Genomic DNA, 23121 nt, shown 5'->3' with positions numbered 1-23121 from the left:
GGAATTAAATGAAAATGTATGGAAACAGTCTTTAATGGCGATGAGTAGAAGCCGAGGTGATGTGAGCAATGGCAAAAATAGTCAAAGACTGAGTTCCGTTTTTTATGACTCTATTGATACGTTCTCTTAAAATGTTTCTCATTCTAACATTGCCATTGACTCGATCCTGTGTGTGATAGAGTCACCTAAACTAAAAGTTTTAGAACATGTATCAAGTAGGGATGGACAACGGGATGGTGAAACCATTGAACGAAGGAAGTCCCTAGACGTGGTAAATAAACTTCTGATGGACCTTACTCAATTAAATTCTGCGATCAATACAAAGAATCTAACCACAAATATGAGATTTGCAGAGAATTATGAATGTTACACCGGGCAAAGACCAGCTGACCGGTAACAAAATCATGCTTCCATTAAGTGCTCCCCCGATGAATAATTGGGTAAGTGGGGTGCTAAAATGGAGGAGAGTTGAAATAAGTTGTTCACCACCTCTAACTTGCTCACAAATAAGACACACAGACCCACTGGTGATGTCACAAAATCGAGGCCCTCCTATGTTGAAACAGACACTGACCAACAAGCCTAATACTGCTTCTTCTCCTCCTTGTGTCAACGATTCACACTGTTCTTCAAATGAGTCCTCCTCTGACTTCTCACTTACAGAACACGCTTTCCCTAAAGTAAGGCGGTCGTATTTGGCTGCCTATGGTCGAAATAAGGCAGGAAAAAAGGAGACAGAGGCAGTGTGAGATACAGTGTTGAAACAGTTGCAACCGATTTTAATGTTGGCTATTACCATCAGCTTAGTACCTTGAATGCCCTTATGAATGTAAAAATGTCTAAAATAGAAAACGACAAAAGCTCCCTGGTACTAAAAATCCTGGAAACACATAAAAATATGGAACACTGTTTGAAAGTGTTAGCAGATCAGAAACGTAACCACAGCGAAGACAAAAAACTCCTTGCTGAAGTTGCTCGAGAAGCCATAAGTCTACGAAAACAAAAGCAAGCTTTTTCGATTGAACAACTTGATCCCACTCAGTCTGGCACTTGCAGTTATCATCTCAACAGATCCTGCTCAGTATCCACATCAGTAATGGAAAGACGAGCAGCGGTTAATGCAGTTATCATCTCAACAGATCCTGCTCAGTATCCACATCAGTACTGGAAAGACGAGCAGCGGTTAATGAAGAGACAATCGTCATGTCATCAGAAGTAGTGAATACATCGGCACATCCTACTAAGGGACAACCTGTGGCAGAGATAAACCTGATGCTTAGTCAGGGACATATCAAACTGAATGACCAAAAATGATCAGGACATGAATAAAGCTATCCCACAAACAGACTGTTTGGCAACTGATAACTTGCCCACTCAACCTATTGTAAGCAACATAGAAGGTGCTGCGCCTGTTAACTCACCAAAACCTTCGACATCTAAAAATGGACATGGAACTGCTGTGCCTCATCTCACACAGTCTGAACGTATTGATTTGACCGAAGTAACAACAGATGCTATTTTTCCTATCTTTACGGTAGGAAATCAGAAGATAGAAAAGAAAAAAGTGTCTTTGCCACAAATCAAGAAGGCGAAAAATCAAGTAAAAAAAGAAAACCTGTGGCAATAGCATCTCAACAAAGTTCCTCCGAAATCTCAAACTGGTGAATCTAACTGTTAACACCGGCGGTACTGGCAATGCTGAGAAAACTAATGAAAAGGTAAATGGGCCCAAGCAAATGACGACTCCTTTAGTCGAAAGCCCCACAGATGAAGAAGTCTTAAATGAAATAATGAACATGTCCTTATACGAAGATTTGTGTGACGCAGAAGACACAGACAGTCAGAGAGCTGCTGTTAACGATATTTGTATAATTCCAGAAAACACTCCAACGAGTGAAAACAAGACTGGGTCTACAGATAAGATGCCAAAAGTAAATGGCACACAATTGGTAATGATTAACTTTTCTCAACTAGCCTGTGCAGAGTCAAAAACCTCGCAGCTAAAAGAAAGTTGAAACAGTTTAACACTTGAAGAGCGTTGGGGTGTTTGGAACAGACCCTGTGAACAACGCGACTTAATTTGCCAAAATTTTGACCCAGCAAAGGTAGTCAGGCCTGTAAATGCCACCTTGGTTATGTTGGAGGAAAAATGCCTTAATTTAAAGGCACCGGATTTCAACGAATACATTGCCAAACGTCCCACATTACACGATGAGAAGCCCTGTCTTATATGGGAGTCAAGATTCATGAATTCCCAGCAAATACCTTATCTCAATGACCAAGCGCCTGATGAGGTGTGAGACTGGGGAATAACTGAGATCTTAAATCAAACAAAACATAAAGGACATCTGAATACTACATCCCCGAAACAACCTTCAAAGTATCTTATGGTCCTAGAACGGGTCCTTGAAACTAAGGAAGAATTGGCATTGAATAGGTCTAACATTCTAAGGTTATTACATCATGTGCCCACACTGAGGTCGATTGAGTTCAGTGACATCAAAACAGTTGAATTTTTTGAAAATCTGCCGAAGGATAGAGTAAAACTGCACACTGACTCTAAAATAATCTGTACGATGTTATTAGATGCAGTGCCTTGTTTACTATCCTTCGGCTTCGACATCAGTGAACTGAAAAAAGAGGAATTGCAACCAGAAACTGTCCATAACATAAATCAAAGGTCATTACAAACTGGACTGTTCAAACATATACCAGCTCAGAAGTATGAATTGAGATTATCAGTAAATGAAGACACAAATCGGGATATTTCCCATCTGTGAAAGGTACAGTGAGCAAAAAGCGTGTGCTGCAAACTCTCATCTCATCTCAGAACAGGATATCATGCTATGTTCTTTCCGGAGAGGAGCGCCTGGTACCTTTTTTGAATGATTTGCAAGGAACTTGGGGTTGGTCACCCTAAATTACCTGGGGGCAACCAGACGTTGACTCCCTGCTCACTGTGCTCAAAGAGGCACAGCTTCACCTCACTGATGAGGCCCAACAAGGCTGAAACACGTGTATGGGGCTGCTGTTGGTACTCTTGTTCAGAGAGGAATTGTCAAAGCATTTCGGTGATGGACTGCCCATGTGGGGGGGACGAAGACTGATATGAAAATGGATATTTCTCATCTGTGAAAGGTACAGTGAGCAAAAAGTGTGTGCTGCAAACGCTCATCTCATCTCAGAACAGGTTATCATGCCATGTTCTTTCTGGAGAGGAGCGCCTGCTACCTTTTTTGAACAAAAAGGAAATATGCTGTTTCAAATTCAAAAGCCTTGACCTCTGGGACAGTTGTTCCCCTGACCTCTGGGACAGTTGTTCCCATGGGCTCGAGGGTCACTATAACAGCGAGCGGCAACAATGAATCAATTGAATCAACCATGAAACCAACAAATGACGTGTTTTACCGAAAGTGCAGCAAGAGACTAGAGCTGGTTTGTGGCAGCCTTGGTCAAAAACAACTCCAGCTAATGTCGGGATGCTCTACAAACTTCAAGTCTAAATGTGGGCACCTGGAATACCAGAGGTTTTGCTCACCTGTTTAACACAGCTTGGACTTGGATCGATGAGTTGGACATACTTTGTCTTCAAGAAACATGGTTAGATGTATGTCATTGGTAGATTTTTTCGAAGTGGCAATCAATCCAGCCATAAAAAAAATAAGGGAAGACCGATGGCAGGACTTCTAACCTTGGTACGGAGAAAATCCGGTTTCCGCATAATTGAATCCTGGAATAAGTCTCCTTATATCCAAATAAATAAACTTGTGCAGCAAGGAGACAATAAGTGTGACGTGGAGCAAATTTACTTAACGTCTATTGGCAACATCAGGCGATGGACCCCTGGTCATTCATTGATGATATAACTCCGATTATAGACGAATTGAATGAGAATTTTGATATACCTAACATCATCTTGTGTGGCGACCTGAACATCAACTGCCTTAACCAAGAGCAGCGTGCCGCTGGAAAGAAAACTGATCGCAAGGATCAAGTTGCTGTTAGATGGTGCGTAGAGATGGAAGTCAGAGAATTACACCAGATGAACGGCAATATCAAGGGTGATATACCCGCACAACCAACTTGAACAAGAGATCAACAACGCTCTGTCCTAGACTACTTCTTTTTGTCTGCAAATTTAGTTAAACAATCCTTGAAGATGCAAATTAAGGTCACACCCCAAAGTGACCATCATTTTGTCATGTTAAAGTTAACAGGCTTAGCAAATATGCAAAAGAAATCAGAGGACCGGAGTTGGCGGTTGACTCTAGTAGAATTCGCCTGACACTAAAAGAACCAGAAGCAATCTCCTTCATTGATAAGTACAGGTCTCAAGCTAATAATGTGTAGAACTTATTCACGTTAAAACAATATACGGAGCGCAACCAAGGACTACGAAATCTTGCATTTAAACCAAAACATGCTTATGATGCGGTACTCGCACAAAGGAAAAGAACTCTTCGGCAAGAACTTAAAAGATGCACATATGCACGTGCTGCAAAACAAAAATACAAGAATTGGTTGATAGCTCACAAATCTCATCTAGACCAGCAAGATGCTGAGATCATGCTAAAGAAACTCAACAACAAAGATGTGCGCGAATTTTGGAGATTAATAAAAGACGAATCCTGCCCTGAATCGGCAATAAGGGTCAACATGGTAACTGCAAATGTTTGGGAACAACACTTCACCGAGCTATATGCTAGGAAAAGCGACCATGGTGACCCTTGTAAATCAACAGCTGCTGTCTGGGACCTACAATTCGATGAAAACGAAATCTTAAGTATCATCAATTGAATTAGCTCTTCCAGAGCACCTGGGCCTGTAGGCCTTACACATTTTACCCTTAAACAGCACCCGGAAAAATGGGCTGAACTTTGCGCAATGATATTCGCAAGGATTGTAAAAGAACAATCATCACCAGCCTCATGGAAGTCTGCAATTATCGTGCCCATACTCAAAAAAGGCAACAGGTCGGATCCTAAAGACTATAGACCAATTCCTCTAGTGGATGTTATAGGGAAGGTCTATGTTACAACAGAAATTGTAGGAATGGATCAAAACTACCCAACGATTTGATGTGCGACAAACCGGTTTCGTGAAAGGAGTAGGATGCGGCCTTAACCTACTCATCCTAAACCTCATGAAGATGGAAGCGATAAGGGCTGGGAAATGTATTTATCTCACATTCATTGATCTCTCGCACACATTTGATAGCATTAATCGCGAGAGACTCTGGGAGAAAATGCGAAAGTGGAACTGTCTGGACATTTTGCTTCCAGCAATAAAAGAGCTCCATACGAACACCACCATAAAAATCAGATTGGATCGAACTGGCACCTTGTCTCAGCCTATTAATACACATTGTGGAGTAAAACAAGGATGCCCACTGGCTGCCATTGTGTTCAACCTCTTCTTATCTGATATAGGGGGCGACTTTGGCAACCTTGCTGCGTTCAATCCGAAAATTGGTGACAAAGAAATAAGCTGGATTGTATATGCCGATGATTTGGTTCTGTTAGACTCCACCCCTATAGTGTTACAGAGGAAGCTAAACCTGATTGAATGGGCTAAGTATTAACATCAAGAAATCGGAAATCCTATCCCTTCAAGATTTGATTAAACACAATTCCTTTGCCAAAATAAAATTCAAATGGTATTTGGCTAAGGAACAAGTGAAGTCTGTCTTAAACACCAGATATTTAGGAATGCTAATCAGCTCTAGCAGAAACAATATGAGCTGGGTGATAAGCATTAAAGCAAAATGTTGCCAACTAGCAGTACAGGCGGCATATTTTGCAAAAAAAATAAGGAACATTTTCTTTGTTGCCAGCGATTCTGTTCTATAAACAAAAGGCGGTGCCTGATCTGCTGCACGGTGTGGACTGTGCCTTGGGGTGCCCGATACAATCTGGAATACATTGGAAAACATTGTTTGGTCGAAGGTGTTGTGGCTACCAAAGGGGATACCAACAGTGTGCATCAGGCATAAATTAAATCTTACATATATAAGCTCTAGAGTTGCCTGGAATATATTAATGCTCTATCAGAAGATAACAGTTAACCCAACACCCCCTCAATTTGAGATCTTACAGCATTTAGGTGGTCAAAACAAAACCAATATGTTGGCACAGTGGTCATTACATTGTGAGCAATTGATGGAGCACTATGACTTAGACATCGAAATGCTCCATTCGAATCCAAATAAAGCCTAGAAAAAACTGTTGCAACTGGATTGGTATGAAACAGGGGAGCTGAGACGCAAACAAAAACGGATGAGCTTGGTCGCCTCCGGAAGCAAAAAAACTGAATGAGATCCAGAAATATTTGGAAAAATTTCCAAGCAAACATCGAAGAGATTTGTTCTTGAAATTCTGCTTGAACGCCTTTAAGACAAGAAAAGTATTAGCGTATTGGGACAAGAATACAATCAAAGACAACAAATGTTGCTTATGTAATATCCAAGTGGAATCCCTAAAACACCTGACTTTATTTTGCACCACACTGCAAGAAGAAAGAACTAAACAGCTAGCAGTTAGGCAAGATACCAGCTGAACATCAGAATTTGAGTGCGGATGAGTTCTGGGGTTTATGTTTTGAGGATTCAAAAAGAAAACCAACAATTGCACTAACATTCCTCATGGAAGACATAATCAAGAAGTTCAGTGAAAAATCTATTGTTATTTAGAGATTTTAAATTGTGTAAATGCTGTATAATGAAAATTGAGTTGAAATGTAATTTTGATGAAAGTATTGTGAAAATAGTTTAAAGGTTTGAACAAACCATATAAACGAATTAAAAAAAATAGAAATGGTCCAAAAGGCAGACAATGGCAGGGGATGAGAACCTGAGTAATAGCCTGAGTAATAAGCACATACTTGTGTGTGCCAAGGCCCAGCCAGATCACTAGACCTCCTAGAAGGTCTGTGTAGATGTTAAACAGCATGGGGGAGAAAAGTGACCAGGGAGAACACTATATTGCTTGGGCAAAGTGTCCAATGTAACTGAGTCCACTTGTACAAACTGCATAAATGAGAACAACCAGGTCAGGACAGCTCTAGATAAGCCCATATGGTTAGATAAGATGTCAATCAGAAACTAATGGTCCACACTATCAAGTGCTGCTGAGAGATTCAGAAGATTGAGAAAATGGGCACATGGGTTATTTGTCATGCACAGAGTGTTGTCGACCACCTGAAGGGTAATGGTCTCTTTGTTACACTAAGAGAAAAGTGAGAGTGATAGTTTGTTAACTAGTGATTGAACAAGTGAAGGAAATGTGAACTTCTGCACACTTTGCCAGTAACTTGTCTAGGAAAGGCAAGGCAGTAATAGCAGGGATGAAGAAAAAAGGACCTAGGCTGATTAGCCATCGGTGTGGGCCGCACACCTGTAATTACCACGAATGGTTAAATATTTTGTATTTTTCTTTTTTTCAAAAAATGTATGATTATGAATAAATAATGTTTAAGTAATGTTCTTTAATCCACAAAATTGTGAATTGATAAATGCTTTCATTGGTTAAAAATCACCAATTTCTAATTTGCTGTTTTGTAGGCAAACGAAAAACCCTATGGCTAATGCATTTCAGAAATACTAATTTCCTTCTTCAGAGCCGGGTAAATCAACACAGGATTGTTTTAGTTATACTTCCAAAATCAAAAAGAATCAAAAATTGCAAATTCATGTTACAATAAACATGTTAAAAAACATTTCAAAAGTCATTTGGGAGTCACCAGGGTTCTTCTGGAATTCTATACAATAATTGCTAGACTCATTAAAGGTTTATTTCAGGCACACTTCAGGGGGTGAGTCACTGAGTTAGTCTTTTCATAAACACCTCAAATTCACAATGCAGACAAAAATGTACAAAAGGCATTTAGAGTAGATTAAGCATCCATTTCGGACTAAGTATTTTGTTTTTCGCAAGCTACAGTTATAGCATGTTCTGTTTCTGCCATTGTTTCTGTTACGATCATCACAAGACATTCCATCTCAGTGTCCTCAACACTTGACAAAGTCCTTGTGCCTAAAAGCTAGTGTACAGTGTAGAAATGTTTGACCGTAGCACATAAAGTGGCCCTTGATTTAATTGTGCCATAATTCATGTTTTTTTAATGTGTCTATCTTTCCTATCTCCCTGGCATGCTGTTCAGGATGCTTGTTTGCATGTATAAGGTAACAAGTGCCCAGAGTGCCGGATGCAGTGTGAGTGCGCCACTTCCCTGCGCTACTCTAAATTCTTTAATTCACAGTTATGAACCCTCCCAATAGTATGTATTTTGCCAACCTCTGAAGCCTGAAAAGTAGAAATCTCAGTTACCAGTTTAATGGTATTCACTACAGAGTGCAATTTGCTTTCTGACTTTGAGAACATTCATACATGCAATTGCTCATTTTACTATAGTTGGTAAGATAGCTACAGCCAGTAAGATAGCTCAGTGGGTCGAGCACTCACTGCTGAGATGTGTGTGTGATCCGCAGGGTGCAGGTTTGAATCTCGGCAAGACCAACTCAGCCTTTCATCCTTCTGAGGTTGATAATTCAACACCAACACAGGGTGGGTGATATTGTATGTATATTTGTTCTATATAAAGCACTTAAGCGTAGGTGCTATAGAATAACACATCATTATCATTTGGCCTTGGACGTCTGCTTGCATTCACAGTAATTTGATAATATGGGCCTATACACAGTGATATTACCGATGCATACAGTTATTCATTCTTGTACATTACAGTGATATCATAACCATATTTTTGTAGTGTATTTAGGAACAATTCTATGTGATGCCACTTCCTGTTTTGTCAAGTGGTGAAAGGTCATGTTCCATGCTTGCTGTGATGTCACTTCGGGGTGTGGTCAAAAGACGTCACTTCTTGTGATGTCATCAGAGGTCCAGAGTCACTTGATGTCACTTCCGCTACCCCTGGAACTTTGGTGAAATGACTTCCCTGGGTAATAGTGCAGTAGTTCACTTCGTCCAGAGGGTCGAGGGTGGCTTTCTTCAACTGAGGAAGCATCTGACCAAATTTTAAAGAGTCTGGGAAAATGCCTTGCCTAAAAGGCGCACTATATAGAGGTAACAAAAGGAATAGAAAATATCAGGAATAGACCTGATAGCATTCGCTGGGAGAGTAAACTAGGCGTAAGAGAAGAAAGAAGATAAACTAAATTGGAGCAGGAGAAAGTGGAAACATATTCCCAAATTGGGTCCACTCTAGCCACAATAAATATGTATCAGGAAGTAAGACACTTTAGAAACAACCATTGACTTCATATTTGCAATCTTCATAACAAAGTAAGAGTTGAAGAGATAAGGTAGGATCCACAAACTCTCTGATGACCGTAAGAAGGTACTGTGTACGACTAGACCTAAACATAACTTGATTTAAAAGAAACTTATATTTGCCATTGCACAAATGGACTTTGTACAAGAGGCGAAGAGAGCAGAGTTTGTCGTCTCTGGCAATATATCCCTGTTGTTGATAATTAAGAATATCCAGTTTCAAATTCTTTGGGATATGACAGGATAATTTGCTGCAGAGTTAAAGCTGAAATTCCAGTCAGATTTTGAAGGGGTTCGGCCAAAACATTTTAAACACCAGTATCACCTGTTTCAAATCGGAGTGTAAAACCTTTATTATCTGCATTAAGTCCCCAATATCTGCCTCAAAATCACGTTAAAAGATTCATCAATTCCTCTCACAGATTCTATCACAGCCTTTTTAAGATAGACAAGGCAATACATTCAGTTAACTAACTACTAAAGGAAACAGACCAGTGAGAAACAATGGGTGCCTCTTAAGATGTGTGGGCAAACTCAATTGGCCTATGAAAAATAAAAGTTCTATAACTTACAATTTCAAAAACAAAAGAGGGTAGAGAAAATCGTTTTGACCCAGCCCCATAAAAGTCATGACTCCTTTGAGTGTGTTCACAGTGTTTCTCTTGATAATTTGAAGTTGATTAGGGGATTTTGTTTAACTCTGGAAAAAAATAAGGCTGGATTTATGGTTGGGAGAAGCCAATTATTAAAGTCTTTTTCAGCAATTTCTTGGAAACATTCTCTTTTTTCTGGATGCTCATAGTACTAATGGCTGATGAGGAAGTGATAAAAGGACCTCCCCTTCCTGTGGAGAACTTGCCATTCCACCAAAGAACCATGTTTCCTTCATGCCTTAGATCAGTTGGTGAATGGGGCTGTGGCCCTCTATCCTTCCATAACTAACACTGATAACTCAATTAAAGAAAACAACTTAATCAAACAAAACAACTCAAAAATTTACAATGGACCATAGGGCATGAAACAAATGAACGGACAGAGAACATGCTTAGGCTGATGGCCAGTATATGTCTGGGATCCAACACCTCTCTGAAGTCTTGCAAAAGGCTAATTGACATGGTTATACCCATTGACGAGTATCTGTTTATTTTGCAAACATTTCCTCTTGTGTTTGTTGCTAATTTATCTCTATATCATCTGTCAAGGCTGAACTTTCTTTACTTTCTGTGTTACTAAAATTCTGATTTGCTCCCTCGTTCGCCCTAGACTTGATAATTCTGATTTCTTTCTTCTTTTCATGCTCACTCGTTCTGTTTCAATCTCACCCCTTTAAACTTTATACTCTCCATTTTCAGTGTTTATTAGTCTGTATCACTTGTAGGTTTCTCCACTGCTTAACTCTTCCTTATCATTGGCTCTGATTTATTTCTTTGTTTCTAAGTGCACCCTCGATTCTGCTTCTCAGTAAAGTCTACAGACCCCCATTTCCCCCTGTGATTATTCTCATTTTCACTGTTTTACAATTAGGGCCTGAATTAGAGAAGAGCAGATTTTAAATCCCCCAGTTGTGCGCCAGTGGAAATGGCTATTTTAAGTGTGCACTGGCTTTTCACCGGAAATCCTCTGGTGGAAAGCTGATAGAAAATCCAGCAGTCTCCATTGCTACCACCATGCCTGGAGACCAGAGGATATTCCACAAGATGTTCACTGATGGACTTGGTGTAAAGTCAGTGCAGTGCCAACCCCAAATAAAGTAATGTCCGCCAGTGGAAAACTGGCATAAAACTGACGTCAACCTCTGGAATCCTCTGCTGCTCGCTAAAACTCTGTCTCTTTATTTCTGCCGGCTCCTAAGGTACACTTTTCTACATTCCCTACTGTTCAACACTCAATCCAAATGTACCATTTTCAATAATGTTGCTTTCCTTTAATGAATGTACAGCACTAATACTAATGTTTCTGGTCTCATATGGCCAGATACCATAATCATAGGACAGGTGTGAACTCAAACCACCATGTCCTGCCATCTTGAACCTACATTTTACTTCATACAGCCTTGTATGACATCATTAGTACCTGACTACAGGACAGGGGAGAAATGTAAACATTTAAATAATGCTATGTAAGATGTATATATGACTGTATGACTGTAACATGTGCAACAAATGTGATATTTCCAATGTAAGCCAGCGCAAGGATGCTTTTGGGCTTGGCGCGTTTTGCAAGCAACAATAATAAATAAATAAATAAATAAATAAGAGCATGTGCAGCATTAGGTAGTCATGGCAATGTACCACAATTATATAATCGAGTGAGGCATGCTGCACAGCTGCAGCCACCATATTCCAAGGTGCATTTGCTGGCGCAGCATTCTTGATTTGTTTTCCTTGTTTCCTATATGGATCACCTTGTTTCTGAATTTTTTCTTGAGACAATTTAAACACTAGAACTTGACGAGTACACAGCTCCTCACATGCATACTAAGAACGTTAGGTTTCCAAGGACAGTAATTACACCATGTTGCACCCTCTTCCCCAAATTAATAACCTTCCTTGGACTGATGTCAGGCGTTCCTCGTTGGTTTTTGGAAGTTCTTTAAATTCCACGCAATACAGCATGGTTGCTTCCCAGGGGAGCACCTACAATGCATAGTTTGTAAAAACTAGTAGTAAGGAGCCATATCTGTAAATTATCTCTATGGGTCTGTGCAACATGCATGTGGCCATAGATGGTCGTGGCTTGCTTACGCTGGATTCCCAGAGGGAGGGTCAGCCAGTTTCAGCTCAGGCTGCATGACTTGGATGTCTAAATGGTTGAATCCACATCTTGAGCGTGAATCCTAATACCCAGAAAGAAGTCAACAAAAAGTTTAACTTAGCGATCCTACTCACTGGGTGCTGTGTGGGAGAATAAACTTCATCCCAATTCCACATAAGCACAAAGAGCTTGCTCCAGTTACTTGTTAATTTCTTTTTATTTTTTATTTGTTTGGATGATAAAATCATCCTTTCAAATATAACAAAATATATATTCACATTTCCTCAAAACGTAATAAATAAAATAACAAATAAAACGTACTAAATTATACAGTTAGCATGAATAACTGGAACATCATTACGTCAGAAGCAGATCATGATATTGAGACATTGCACCATATTTTTATATAATTGAAAAACATTATTGACCCTTCAAATTTTTGGGAAATATCGCTTTGAGGAATTGAACAATTGCCACACGTATCACTAGATTTGAGCTGTTAAATATATGCTGCCAGATTTCGGTCATTTCCATATTGCAATAGAAGTGGATTAATTGTTTCTTAAAATATACTTTCCGTAAATAGTTTCTTTTTCAGGTTTGTCTTCACAAAATCTACACAATTTTAGGTTCACCGATATTAATTTCCTCCTAGCCATAATCTCTCTAGTCGGCCATACATTCTGTCTAAATCCTAAATATTGATTACGTAGATGTGAGGACGGACATTTGATGAGGTAGTCCGCCAATATATGAGAGAGCGCTTGTGCCCATACATGTTGGTGTTAAAATCTTTATATTTAAGACAAGAATTACGATTCTCAATCCAATCATCTTGGTACAGTTTTTATTTGACACGATCGGGATTGCGCAATAATAAATGCAAGGAAATAGAAGCTTCGGCAAAGGCATTCAGTGTATATGTGCACTGTAACTTGGTGAATGAATGTTCCGGTGCAAACAGATGTTGAGCCATAATTCCTAGTATACCATTGGAAGACAGACCGAGAATAGCTTTCCTAAACAAAAACAGACAATCTACATTTGATTTGACACTTGAGTGATAATAAACCAAGTTCGTACCGAATTAGCAGTAACGGAGTGGATTTGGGAAAATGAAGCATTTGCTTCCAAAATTGTGATTCGAGCTTGCACCACCAATTGCGGTTCTTTGGCAAGAAAGTCTCAATCCCATAAATCAAACTAGGTATCACCTTTTGTTGGTAGAAATGCATAATGTGAGTTAAGGTGAATTTCCCATATTTGCCTTTTAATAGCTTTGCTTGTGATATTAAGGTTTGAAGCTTGCTGCACATCTCTTGCTCAACGAGTTTGTTGGACATAGTGTCGACAATAGTAATCCCCAGATATTTATATTGTTGTACTCTTAGTAGTACTTCTTTTTGTAGATGCCATTTACAAGTTTTAACTTTGGATTTAACATGAGGTCTACACACCATTATTTTTTTTTTGCAGATTGATCGTTAAGTTATTGGTAGAAGCATACAATTCCAATTCGTTGAGCAAGGATTGCAGACCAGTGGGTGAGGAGAATGAGGTCGTCTGCATACAACAAATGACAGATCAAATGATTTCCCAGTTTAGGAGAGTCAGATTGAATAGACCGCATGGATACACCAAGATCAACAGATTAAATATGAATGACGCCAAGATGCATTCCTGTTTTAAACCTCGATGCGTATCAAATATCGATGACAATTTACCTCCCAGAGTCAGCCTGACTTGCATTGTTGTAATAGAATGCAGCCTCATTATTGCAGATAGTATCGAAGGAGGACTATTATACTGAATGAGTTTATGATGTAAGATTAACTGATCGATAGATTCGAAAGCAGATCGAAAATTTGCGTATGCTATATACAGCAGTTGGTTTTTAGCTGCATATTTTGATTTCAACATGTTCAAAACAAGAAGGTTGGGACTAGTTCCCAATCCAGCGACAAAGCCTGTTTGGAAAGAGTCTCTGAGATGATTTTGTGTGGTCCATTCATTAAAGTCTTTCAGCATTATTCTAGTCAAGATTTTGCCCGGGGCATCTAACAAAGCTATGGGCCTATAACTTGTGGGTAAGGTTCGGTCCCCCGTTTTATAAATGGGGACTATTATCGAATGTTTCCATGATGTGGGAGATTTTGAGTGATATTAATTATTTAAAATATGTTAAATAAGATGTTGGCCCAAAGCTCAGGATGTTTCTTAAAGGTCTGGTTAGAGAGACCATCCGGGCCACATGCTCCCGATTTACTGATTTTCTTTATATAATAACAGATGTCATCCAGATCAAATTTTAGGTGGAACTGCTTAAGACCCTGGACCACGTCCAGATGAGTACTGAAGGGGCAACATAAAGCTGCGAGAAGTGCATAATCCAATTCTGCTCGGTGACATTATTGGCCTGGGCAACAGCCTGTGGATTATGTACTCCCTGATTCAGTAATTACCACGTGCCCGTAATACTTTTAGATTGTATAGATGATAGCATAATTTCTCCATCATTCTGATATCTCTTGGCTCATGTGGCTTTTAACCAGCTCTTGTATTTGGTTTTTAATTTCACCAGAGTTGAGGCTCTCATGGACAGAGGTTGTTTTAAAGCGTTTTGTTTTTGCAGATGAAATTCTTCTTTCTTCGTTTTGATTTTCCCATCAAACACATGTAGTCTGGGTTTGGTCATTAATTGGCCATTTAATTGGCTTGTTAATTTACTGCAGAAGAAATCTGATTTGAAGACAAAGTATAAAACCAGTGCTAAAGACCAGCTTGCACAAAGTCTTAATTGCTAACGCTTCCCAAACCAGATTTGGTGAAGAGTGTGCCCCCACTGCTCTGAAAGAGGACATGGAGGGCATAACCAGGGGGATGCATCTGTAGATACTATCCTGGGTGGAGTGTGTGAAAACACCAGAGGGTGTTGCCTGGTTCCACAACCTTGTGGTGCTGACCAAATTCCTCATATCCCACCTTGCGATGAATCTGATGGTGTCATCAGCCCTTTTCTGGCGGCAACCTCTCCCCATGGGCCTGGGGATGGCAGCTGCTACCGGATCCTGACCATGGGGGCGGCTATAAGAGGAAGGATCATATGGGGGGGAGATAGCCTCGGGAGAATATCATGACACCATTTGATGAGACATGATATTCCCCTTCTTCTTTTGAGGATACCCCATTCATGCCCAATGCCTTAATTGAATACTGTTATACCTCCCCTCATCCACCTAGGAAGGGTACTGAAGTCGTTTTCACAAGATATGTATGTAAGCCATCAGAATCGACTTGCCTTTTCAGACTCATAAAAACACCTTCTCTGACACTACCTACAAGTCATCCAGAGCTGAATTGCCCTTAAATATCACTTGAATACTTACCCAGACTTTACATGCAAGCCATCAAGAATGGACTTCCACTCCCATAACTACGAGAATACTGTGACGAGAAATGTGAGTCGACTAATGCAGATGATCATAGGCGCTCCAGTTGTTGTGAGTGCATACCTGTTGCTGGGAAATTTAAACAGGCATGCAGCTGGCGGGAGAAAGCTGTGGGCTGGAGAGAGTTCCATGGAGCCGACCGGCTCAAGGACAAGGAAAAGAGAAGTTGACCGCGAGAGAGAACATGCTGTAGGAATCACAGAAACTGACAGAGGGCTCCTGGGCATTTGCATGTGTTATGAAGCAGCATTCGCCTTATCGAAACCTGAAACAACACAGAAAAGCCCAGCAGGAACTGCGAGAGGCAGAGAAGCCGAGGAACAGAGGTGGCGAGAAGGAAGGAAACGCGAACGACCACCACTGGCTTGCTGCAGGAGACACAGAATACACCTGTTATTTGAAAACTGCACATGTCATGGGGTCCCCGGTTGAGTACGAGAGCCGAGAGACTGTTGGACTAGTACCCTTTGATCTGGGCTTCCTTGACCGGGCTACTCTTGTTACCTTTACTTCATTGTGATTATTGGAAACTGTCCACGGGACCAGGCCCCCGGGTCATAACAGGAGTGGAGAGACTGCAGGGTGAGTACCCTTTGATGTGGGTTTCCTGTGCCGGAGTGGTTCTTGCTGGAATTAGACAATCATGATGAAGTAAAGAAGGCTCTGTTTGACCAGGATTGGGTAAGAACCACCTATATGTTTCACTCATATTCGTCTTTGAACCATTTAAAATTTACCATAAAAGACGTGAGACCCTGTCATTCTAATTACCCCAATTTCCAAGTCGCTTTTATTGTTGAATTTTATTAAAATTGCATTGTTAACCAAAGTCATACTATTCAGGAGACACGAAATTACCCAGTCTGAGTGTTCCTGCCGTTTTTGCAATGAAGGAGGGATGGAAACAGCTTGACACTTGGTGCTAGAATGTAGTATGTTGACTGGCTTAAAACATCTTAGCAAGGAATATTATTTATGATAGTGATCAAATTTGGGTCAGATGTCTAAGTGTCTTGAACATCTCAGAAAGTTTGGCGGTAGAGGGTTTTATTAAAACTATGAACTGAATATATGGGAATTATTATTGGAGATGAACTTGTGTTGCTTTTAATTAAGTCGTGCTGATGTGCAGTTTTAAGCAATTGTGGTTTTATGACTCTGTAAATGAAATTGGGAATGTACTGTTTACTTTTTTGTAAAGGTTTTTTTTAAAACACACCAGCAAGAGCCGGTGATTCCACCGGAGAGAAGCAGGGACACCGGGGCATATTGGCAGCCATGCCAAACCCAAGTAATTGTTAAAGCAGCACATGAAAGAGAAAGAGCAAGTTAGCATTTCTTTAAAAGGGAAAATGGAACAAATGTAAGAGACTTTAAAGTTTGTGAGTGTATGCAATACACATATACGAGAAGTCCTGGCAGGATAGTATACCAGGCCGATACATTATCAGATAAAACAAACTTAAGAGGCTATCAAGTTTGGAAGTGTGCACAGAGCCCACATGAAAAAATGTATACCAAGCAAATTGAAGTCACAAGAAAGTACCTATATAAGAAATCCCTGGCAGGAGAGTTACCAGACATTTGAAAGTGTGTGCATAAAAGAATGTCGTGGCAGGAGAGGATACCAGGCAGTTGCAAGTGTGTGCATATAAGACAGTCCTGTCGGGAGAGTATACCAGGCAGTTGCAAGGGTGTTCATATAGGAAAGCCCTGGCAGGAGGGTATACCAGGCAGTATCAAGTGTGTTCATGTAAGAAAGCCCTGGAAGGGAAGCACACCAGGCAAGGACAAGCTGAACAGTGTATAGGAAATACATCACCTAAAGAGGTCCTGAGAAAAATGCAGGACTAGAAAAAGGCTGTGCTGAACAAGAGAAGAGGAGTTTAAATCTGTCAGGTGAGTACATCCGGCATCCCAACAAGATACAGACAAAGAGTCATGCTGTTTTGTGTAACAGTTGTGTTGTTGATCAAGAGAAACTCAAAGAACTGATATTTTTGAATATACAACAGATTGAAGAGAAATCCAGGGGAAGGGAACCATCCTCTGGAACAAGGAACTCTACCCTACTTTTGTGTTGGAGTTATGCATTTTCCTATTCTTTCAGATGAAATATAAGTGCAAACCATGAACTCTCTAATGCATAGACATAGTTTATCCTTCCATGTAAAATTAGAGTGGGATTGAGGACTACCTGGCATGGAATGTCAAACCGAGACAGAGGCCATTTTAGCCAAAGTACAAATGAACCTGCTGCCTTTGACAGCTGAGACCTCAAAATTGAAAGGCCATATAAATCCAAACAACAATTAGTACCATGGGGAGTGACATGGCATTGCCTGATTGGCAAACTACGAGTGGCAATGCTGGATACAGCTCAGAATTGTTGGCATATCGCAAGCCTCTTTGAGTGCCCCGCTGACATGCTGGTGCTGTAGCCGCCATTTTATGCCCCTCTGCCATCTCTGCACTCCATTGCTCAGCCTACTGCCTGCGTCATGGTCCTTTCCTTCCACTACTCCCCCTGATTCATCTGACTCATGTTGTAAATCCCCTGCAGCATAGCGGAAAAGCATGTGCTAATCCATCTATCCTCCTGCTCACAACAATCTGCCAGATCCGTCCAACCGGATGGCTGAGCGACATGTAGTCTGGTCATGGGGCACTAAAGGGATTATAGTCCATAAGGGAGGGCTATTTTGGACATTAAGTTCCGAAGGACAGCCTTCCTCATTGTCTATAAAGATATATTATTTATGTGGCCAGATTTCAAGTTAAATCCTCACTAATTACTTCTATGCACCATTTGTAATAAATCAAAGAGGAAATACTTGCTGCTGGCTTTCAGACTATGGGAAAGTAATAATGTTCCCACAGCTATACACCATCTTTAATTACTATATAGACAGCGCACATCACTCTACATATATTTGTTTGTAGAACCAACATTTTTTATTAGAGGCAAATTTGTGAAGTAAACTTTATACTTAAAGAGAAATAATGTATTTGTACCTTCTAAAGTGATTTCCAAATTGGATGATATTAAACATTGATTGTTATTAATATTGTGTGTATGTTTATCAATTCTTCCCAATAGAGTGAATTTGACTTTATATAATAATGAACTTGTGGTTGTCCAACAATATACTTAGTCCACCTTCCCAAAATCACATCACAAATTGAATGGCACTGGGCATTAAAAAGCAAACATGACCTCATGAAATTGTATAATTTATACTCACCTAACTCTCTGTACATAACCACGCAATTTTCATCATTATTTGCAAAATTGGGCTCCGACTCTGCCCATGCTTCATACGTAACTGGGGTGCCATCCATCCACCTTAAACGTAAGTGTTTATGTTTACTGATAGCACCATATCGCTTTCAAAAACTGCCCCCCATGATCATCAATACATAACAAAATAGCAGTGCCCCAAAAATATCTTCAATCGAATAACATTCCCCTGTAAATATTTCATTCTTTGGATGACACTATAATGATGGATTCAAAATCCAAGAATGATAATGGATAAAGATTCATTTTGACAACAATCACTTCAATGGCTAGATATCCATATCAGGTATGCCTATGCATTTTTGCCTTATTAAGTCATCATCATGGAGCGCCACCAGCATATTTCTAATTGCAAGAAAGTTTTTGACTCAGTATTTAACTGGCCATGGAGCTCAACTGAGGGGTGCACTTTTATCCCAATAGACAATGCACAAAGATTCAGGACAGCAAAAGAAAACACTAGAGAACATTAATGACGAATCTGATATAATAGATGTCAATTTGTCAAACCAAAAGTGACAGCTGTGATGGAATCACATTGCCTATACAACACCACATGCATTTACACTGATTAACATCACAGCAACTGATGTCACATGACCATTGACCCTGATGACATCACAGGAAGAAGGTGGCCTCAGATGCTTATCTGCTAAATTGTATTCTCATTGTGTTGACTCCTTAGCACCCAACCTTCTGATCCTCTATTCTCTCTTAATTTATTAAAATAACTCTTAAAGCTCTTTTACAGAGGCAAGGCTAATTGTGTTACCAAAATTAGCCAATAATTACCTTCCATTTCAATGAGTCTGGGTTTGTGAGAGGTGGGGTTTCATCGGATAATACAAGATTGCTTGTAGATATCGTTCATTTGGTTCACTACCATACAGATAGTTATGCTAAAAACAGATGAAATGCTGAAAGGCTTTTGATAGATTCAAGTGGAATGTCCTTGGGAATCTGAAATTGCATGAGTTGAGTTAATCCCATATTTCTTTAAAAGATTTTAAAGCCAAAATAACGTTAGTGGGAAATGCTCAATGTTTCTTTTAAAGAGAAACCAGACAGTGTTGCCCTAGTTCCCCACTTGTATTAGTTTAGGCTATTCAATCTCTCCTTGCATACATTAGCCACTGTCGGAATATAGATGGATTTATCTGGGAACTAATCTGTTTAAATTAGGAGACTATGCCAATGGTATTTTTCTATTTCTTAAGAATGGAGGCTCCAGTGTTCAACACATAATCTATTAAATTGATGAATTGTCTTACTAACCTTGATATAAACTTACAAAGGGAAACAATTGTCTTTTAAAACAGAAACTGAAAATCTCTAACAACACCAAAGATGGTCAGTTTCGGTTTGAAAAAAAATAAAAACACTTGGATGTTCCTATAACTCACAAAAAAAGAAAGTGAACTTAATTGAAAATCTCTAACAACACACTCTAGGTTAGATACATTAAACAAATATGCACAATCATCAAATTATTCTTATCCATTTAAATCATGAATGAATTAATCATCATCATCATCAGCTAGACAGGAAGAATACACTATCACACATACAACTACACATTTCACAATATATATATATATATATATATATATATATATATATATATATATATATATATATATATATTTATTTATATATAGTGATTTTTTTTTAATATGGAACCCTTCACGAATTTGCATGTCATCCTTGCACAGGGGCCATGCTAATCTTTGTATCGTTCCAATTTTAGAATAAGTGCTGCAGATAGTGATTGATTAAAAAGGCTAGTCTCATAGTCACACACACTTGTGTACAAGCGTGACATTAATATAAATAAACATCAATTTAATTCAATATTCTTACAAGCAATACAATTAAAAATACATAAAGTGTGAGTGTCAATAAAGAGCTTCAGAAATGTACTTAAAGGCTTTTCTTCCACATCAATTCACATTGGCCAAAAGCCCAACATTAATTCACATTAAACACATGGGCCGACTAGCACATAACAGTTTTAAGAGCTAAGATTATTCAGCGGCAATGTCAAGACCAGGGCAAAAACAATTGCTAAAACATCAAAGCTAATTGAATGCTATCTTTTATGAAGAAGTTCACCCTTGCTGTTAGCCTATGTGAGGAGGGATATATAGTATATACAGTGTGTTCCCATCTGATGAAGGAGTCTGAGACTTCGAAAGCTAATGCATTTTCCATCAGTTAGTCCAAACAAAGGTAATAAATCTGAAATGTTGTTATGATCCTAAAACTGAGAAACCTTTCATATACTTACTTAAATTTTTTATCCAGACTCAAAAGTAAACCGATAAAATAGGCATCCCTGCCCTGTTTCCTGGAGTTCTAAAACATAAAGGGAATTTTGCGTTAAAATACATTACAAAATAAAACCGCTGCGTTTTCATTCTCTCCAAACTGATGATTGTCTTTAGGGGGCCTTAAAGCCTCTTGACTGGTGCAGTGTTGGCAGATTAGAAAGATACAAATCCTATTTCAAAAATAAATCGATTGGCCTCATTTTGCATTTAGAGGTCATGAACTCGTTCACAGGTACTGCCACTTGTAATGGGGCAAAGTAGCCCTCATTTATGGAGGTCATAGGACCCCATGGGGATTTTGGACGTTTCCCGTGGATGGTACCGCCAGCCAACTGCTTCTCTGTATTACCACCAACTTCAGAGTATAGTGATGAAGTAAAAGTGTCAGTATTTCTTTGCCAACACTTTTTTAGTTCACCGCCGTACCAGTAATGAACAACACTCTTTTCACTGAATGATGGTCAGAGGCGGTTGTTTATAAAGACTCTTCCAATGGACAGGCCTTAACAAAAAGCTCTGAACTTACTTAGCAGCGATATATAAAGTATCTGAAATAGATGAATGCATAAATGGTAGCTGAATGGTAGCTGACATTGGAAATTATGCACAGGTTTCCCTAAAAAATAATAATGGGGGAACAGAAAGTGAGGAGCAAAGTCACTCGGATTTTCCATACCCATGCACGCACATCCCTGACCCTCAAAAAATGTGGGGCAGAAGCTAGCATTAGGCGCAAGCCCCTGGAACCAGCTCTTTCTTGAATATGTGTAAGTTGGGTGCGTTTGTGAAAGCTAATTATGCATTGGCCAAGAGACGTCTTTATGGGCGGGCAAAAGGGGCACTTGCCCTGGGCCCCCATCTTGGAGGGGGTCCATAAGGCTGCCTGAGCTAAAGAAGGCAGCTCCCATTGTTTACCAAACTTAAATAACACACGTCAGGATATGTTATGGCATGCTGCTGAAATGTTAAACCTATTGTCTGTCTCTTGTTGACAACAGTACAAGTACGTTCTGCTCGGATCATGCAATGCTTTCTATGTTCACTCGGGTAACATAGAGTGTGCGCTCACCATGGCACAACTCCTATAACATTCTCACCTTTCTGTGGGGATTATATTGATTGTGTGCAATAGCCAACGCTGACATGCGTATTTCTAAATTGGAGTGCTAGGATGGTTCAGAAGATAGCTCAGTGTGTTACACACTCATTGTGTGTTCAAAAATGTTATTTTCAAAAACACAAGTTGAAACAAAATATAACAACAACCAGTCAGACATTTGACATTAGAATAAAACATACGTATACCAAACAAATGGAAAGTAACAATGATGGTTTTCCTAATAACATTACGCAATTAGAGTTAAAGGAAAGGAAAGCAAAACAGAAGGAAGAAAAGAAAGAGAGTCAGTAGAAGTACACAAATAGTCAACACAGTTCTGATTAGATTCGATAATCATATTCATGAATTAAGTTAGCATCGCATAAGTACGATAGTATTTAAAGCATAAATATTCAAACGTAACCCTGTTTCATCCATAAACATCAAGAAAGCCTCTCCATATATCCCAAAACCTGTCCATGTCTCATGCATTTTTATGAATGGCCTTCTCGTAGGTCGAAATAGTAAGCAGTTCTTCAATCCAGTCATCGATATTGAAGGAGCTACTTGACTTCCAGGATCGCAATATCATCTTCTCTGCAACCATGCAAGCACAGAGCAACCAGTGTTACGCGCTCATTGAAGGTGTCTGTGTTTGTATGCAAGGTTACAATACCAAATTCGTTGCCTTATGGGGCTTGGAATTGCAAATAGAGTTTCTACATGTCTACTGCTGTTTCAGGGACTGCTGGTGTCACTCACACAGGAAGCCACAGTGCCCCCAGATGCATTTCTGCAAGACAAGTCACCTCTCTGAGCCTGCCAATTGCGAACGTTTCCTGAGTTGCTTGTGCTCCTGTCATATGCAAGTCAAGAAAACAATTTGTGAATCTATCCA

At 39.6% G+C, this 23121-nt stretch overlaps 1 protein-coding gene and 1 pseudogene across 1 annotated transcript in view; both read right to left on the bottom strand.

The window, feature by feature from the left end:
- Positions 1–23121, bottom strand: part of LOC138569908 (macrophage mannose receptor 1-like) — a 745141-nt gene that overhangs the window by 205864 nt on the left and 516156 nt on the right. The window contains exons 18-19 of the mRNA XM_069648337.1: positions 21082–21149; positions 18739–18839 (exon numbers count right to left, since the gene is read on the bottom strand). Coding sequence (XP_069504438.1) covers positions 18739–18839; positions 21082–21149 — 169 coding nt within the window. The remainder of the gene's footprint in view (positions 1–18738; positions 18840–21081; positions 21150–23121) is intronic.
- LOC138570491 (U6 spliceosomal RNA) lies at positions 20462–20562 on the bottom strand (annotated as a pseudogene).

Source organism: Ambystoma mexicanum, chromosome 2q (assembly GCF_040938575.1).
Source record: "Ambystoma mexicanum isolate Mex_15411 chromosome 2q, UKY_AmexF1_1, whole genome shotgun sequence".
Lineage (NCBI taxonomy): Eukaryota > Metazoa > Chordata > Amphibia > Caudata > Ambystomatidae > Ambystoma > Ambystoma mexicanum.
Note: the sequence above shows the minus strand (reverse complement) of the source record. Positions and strands in the feature narration are given on the sequence as shown.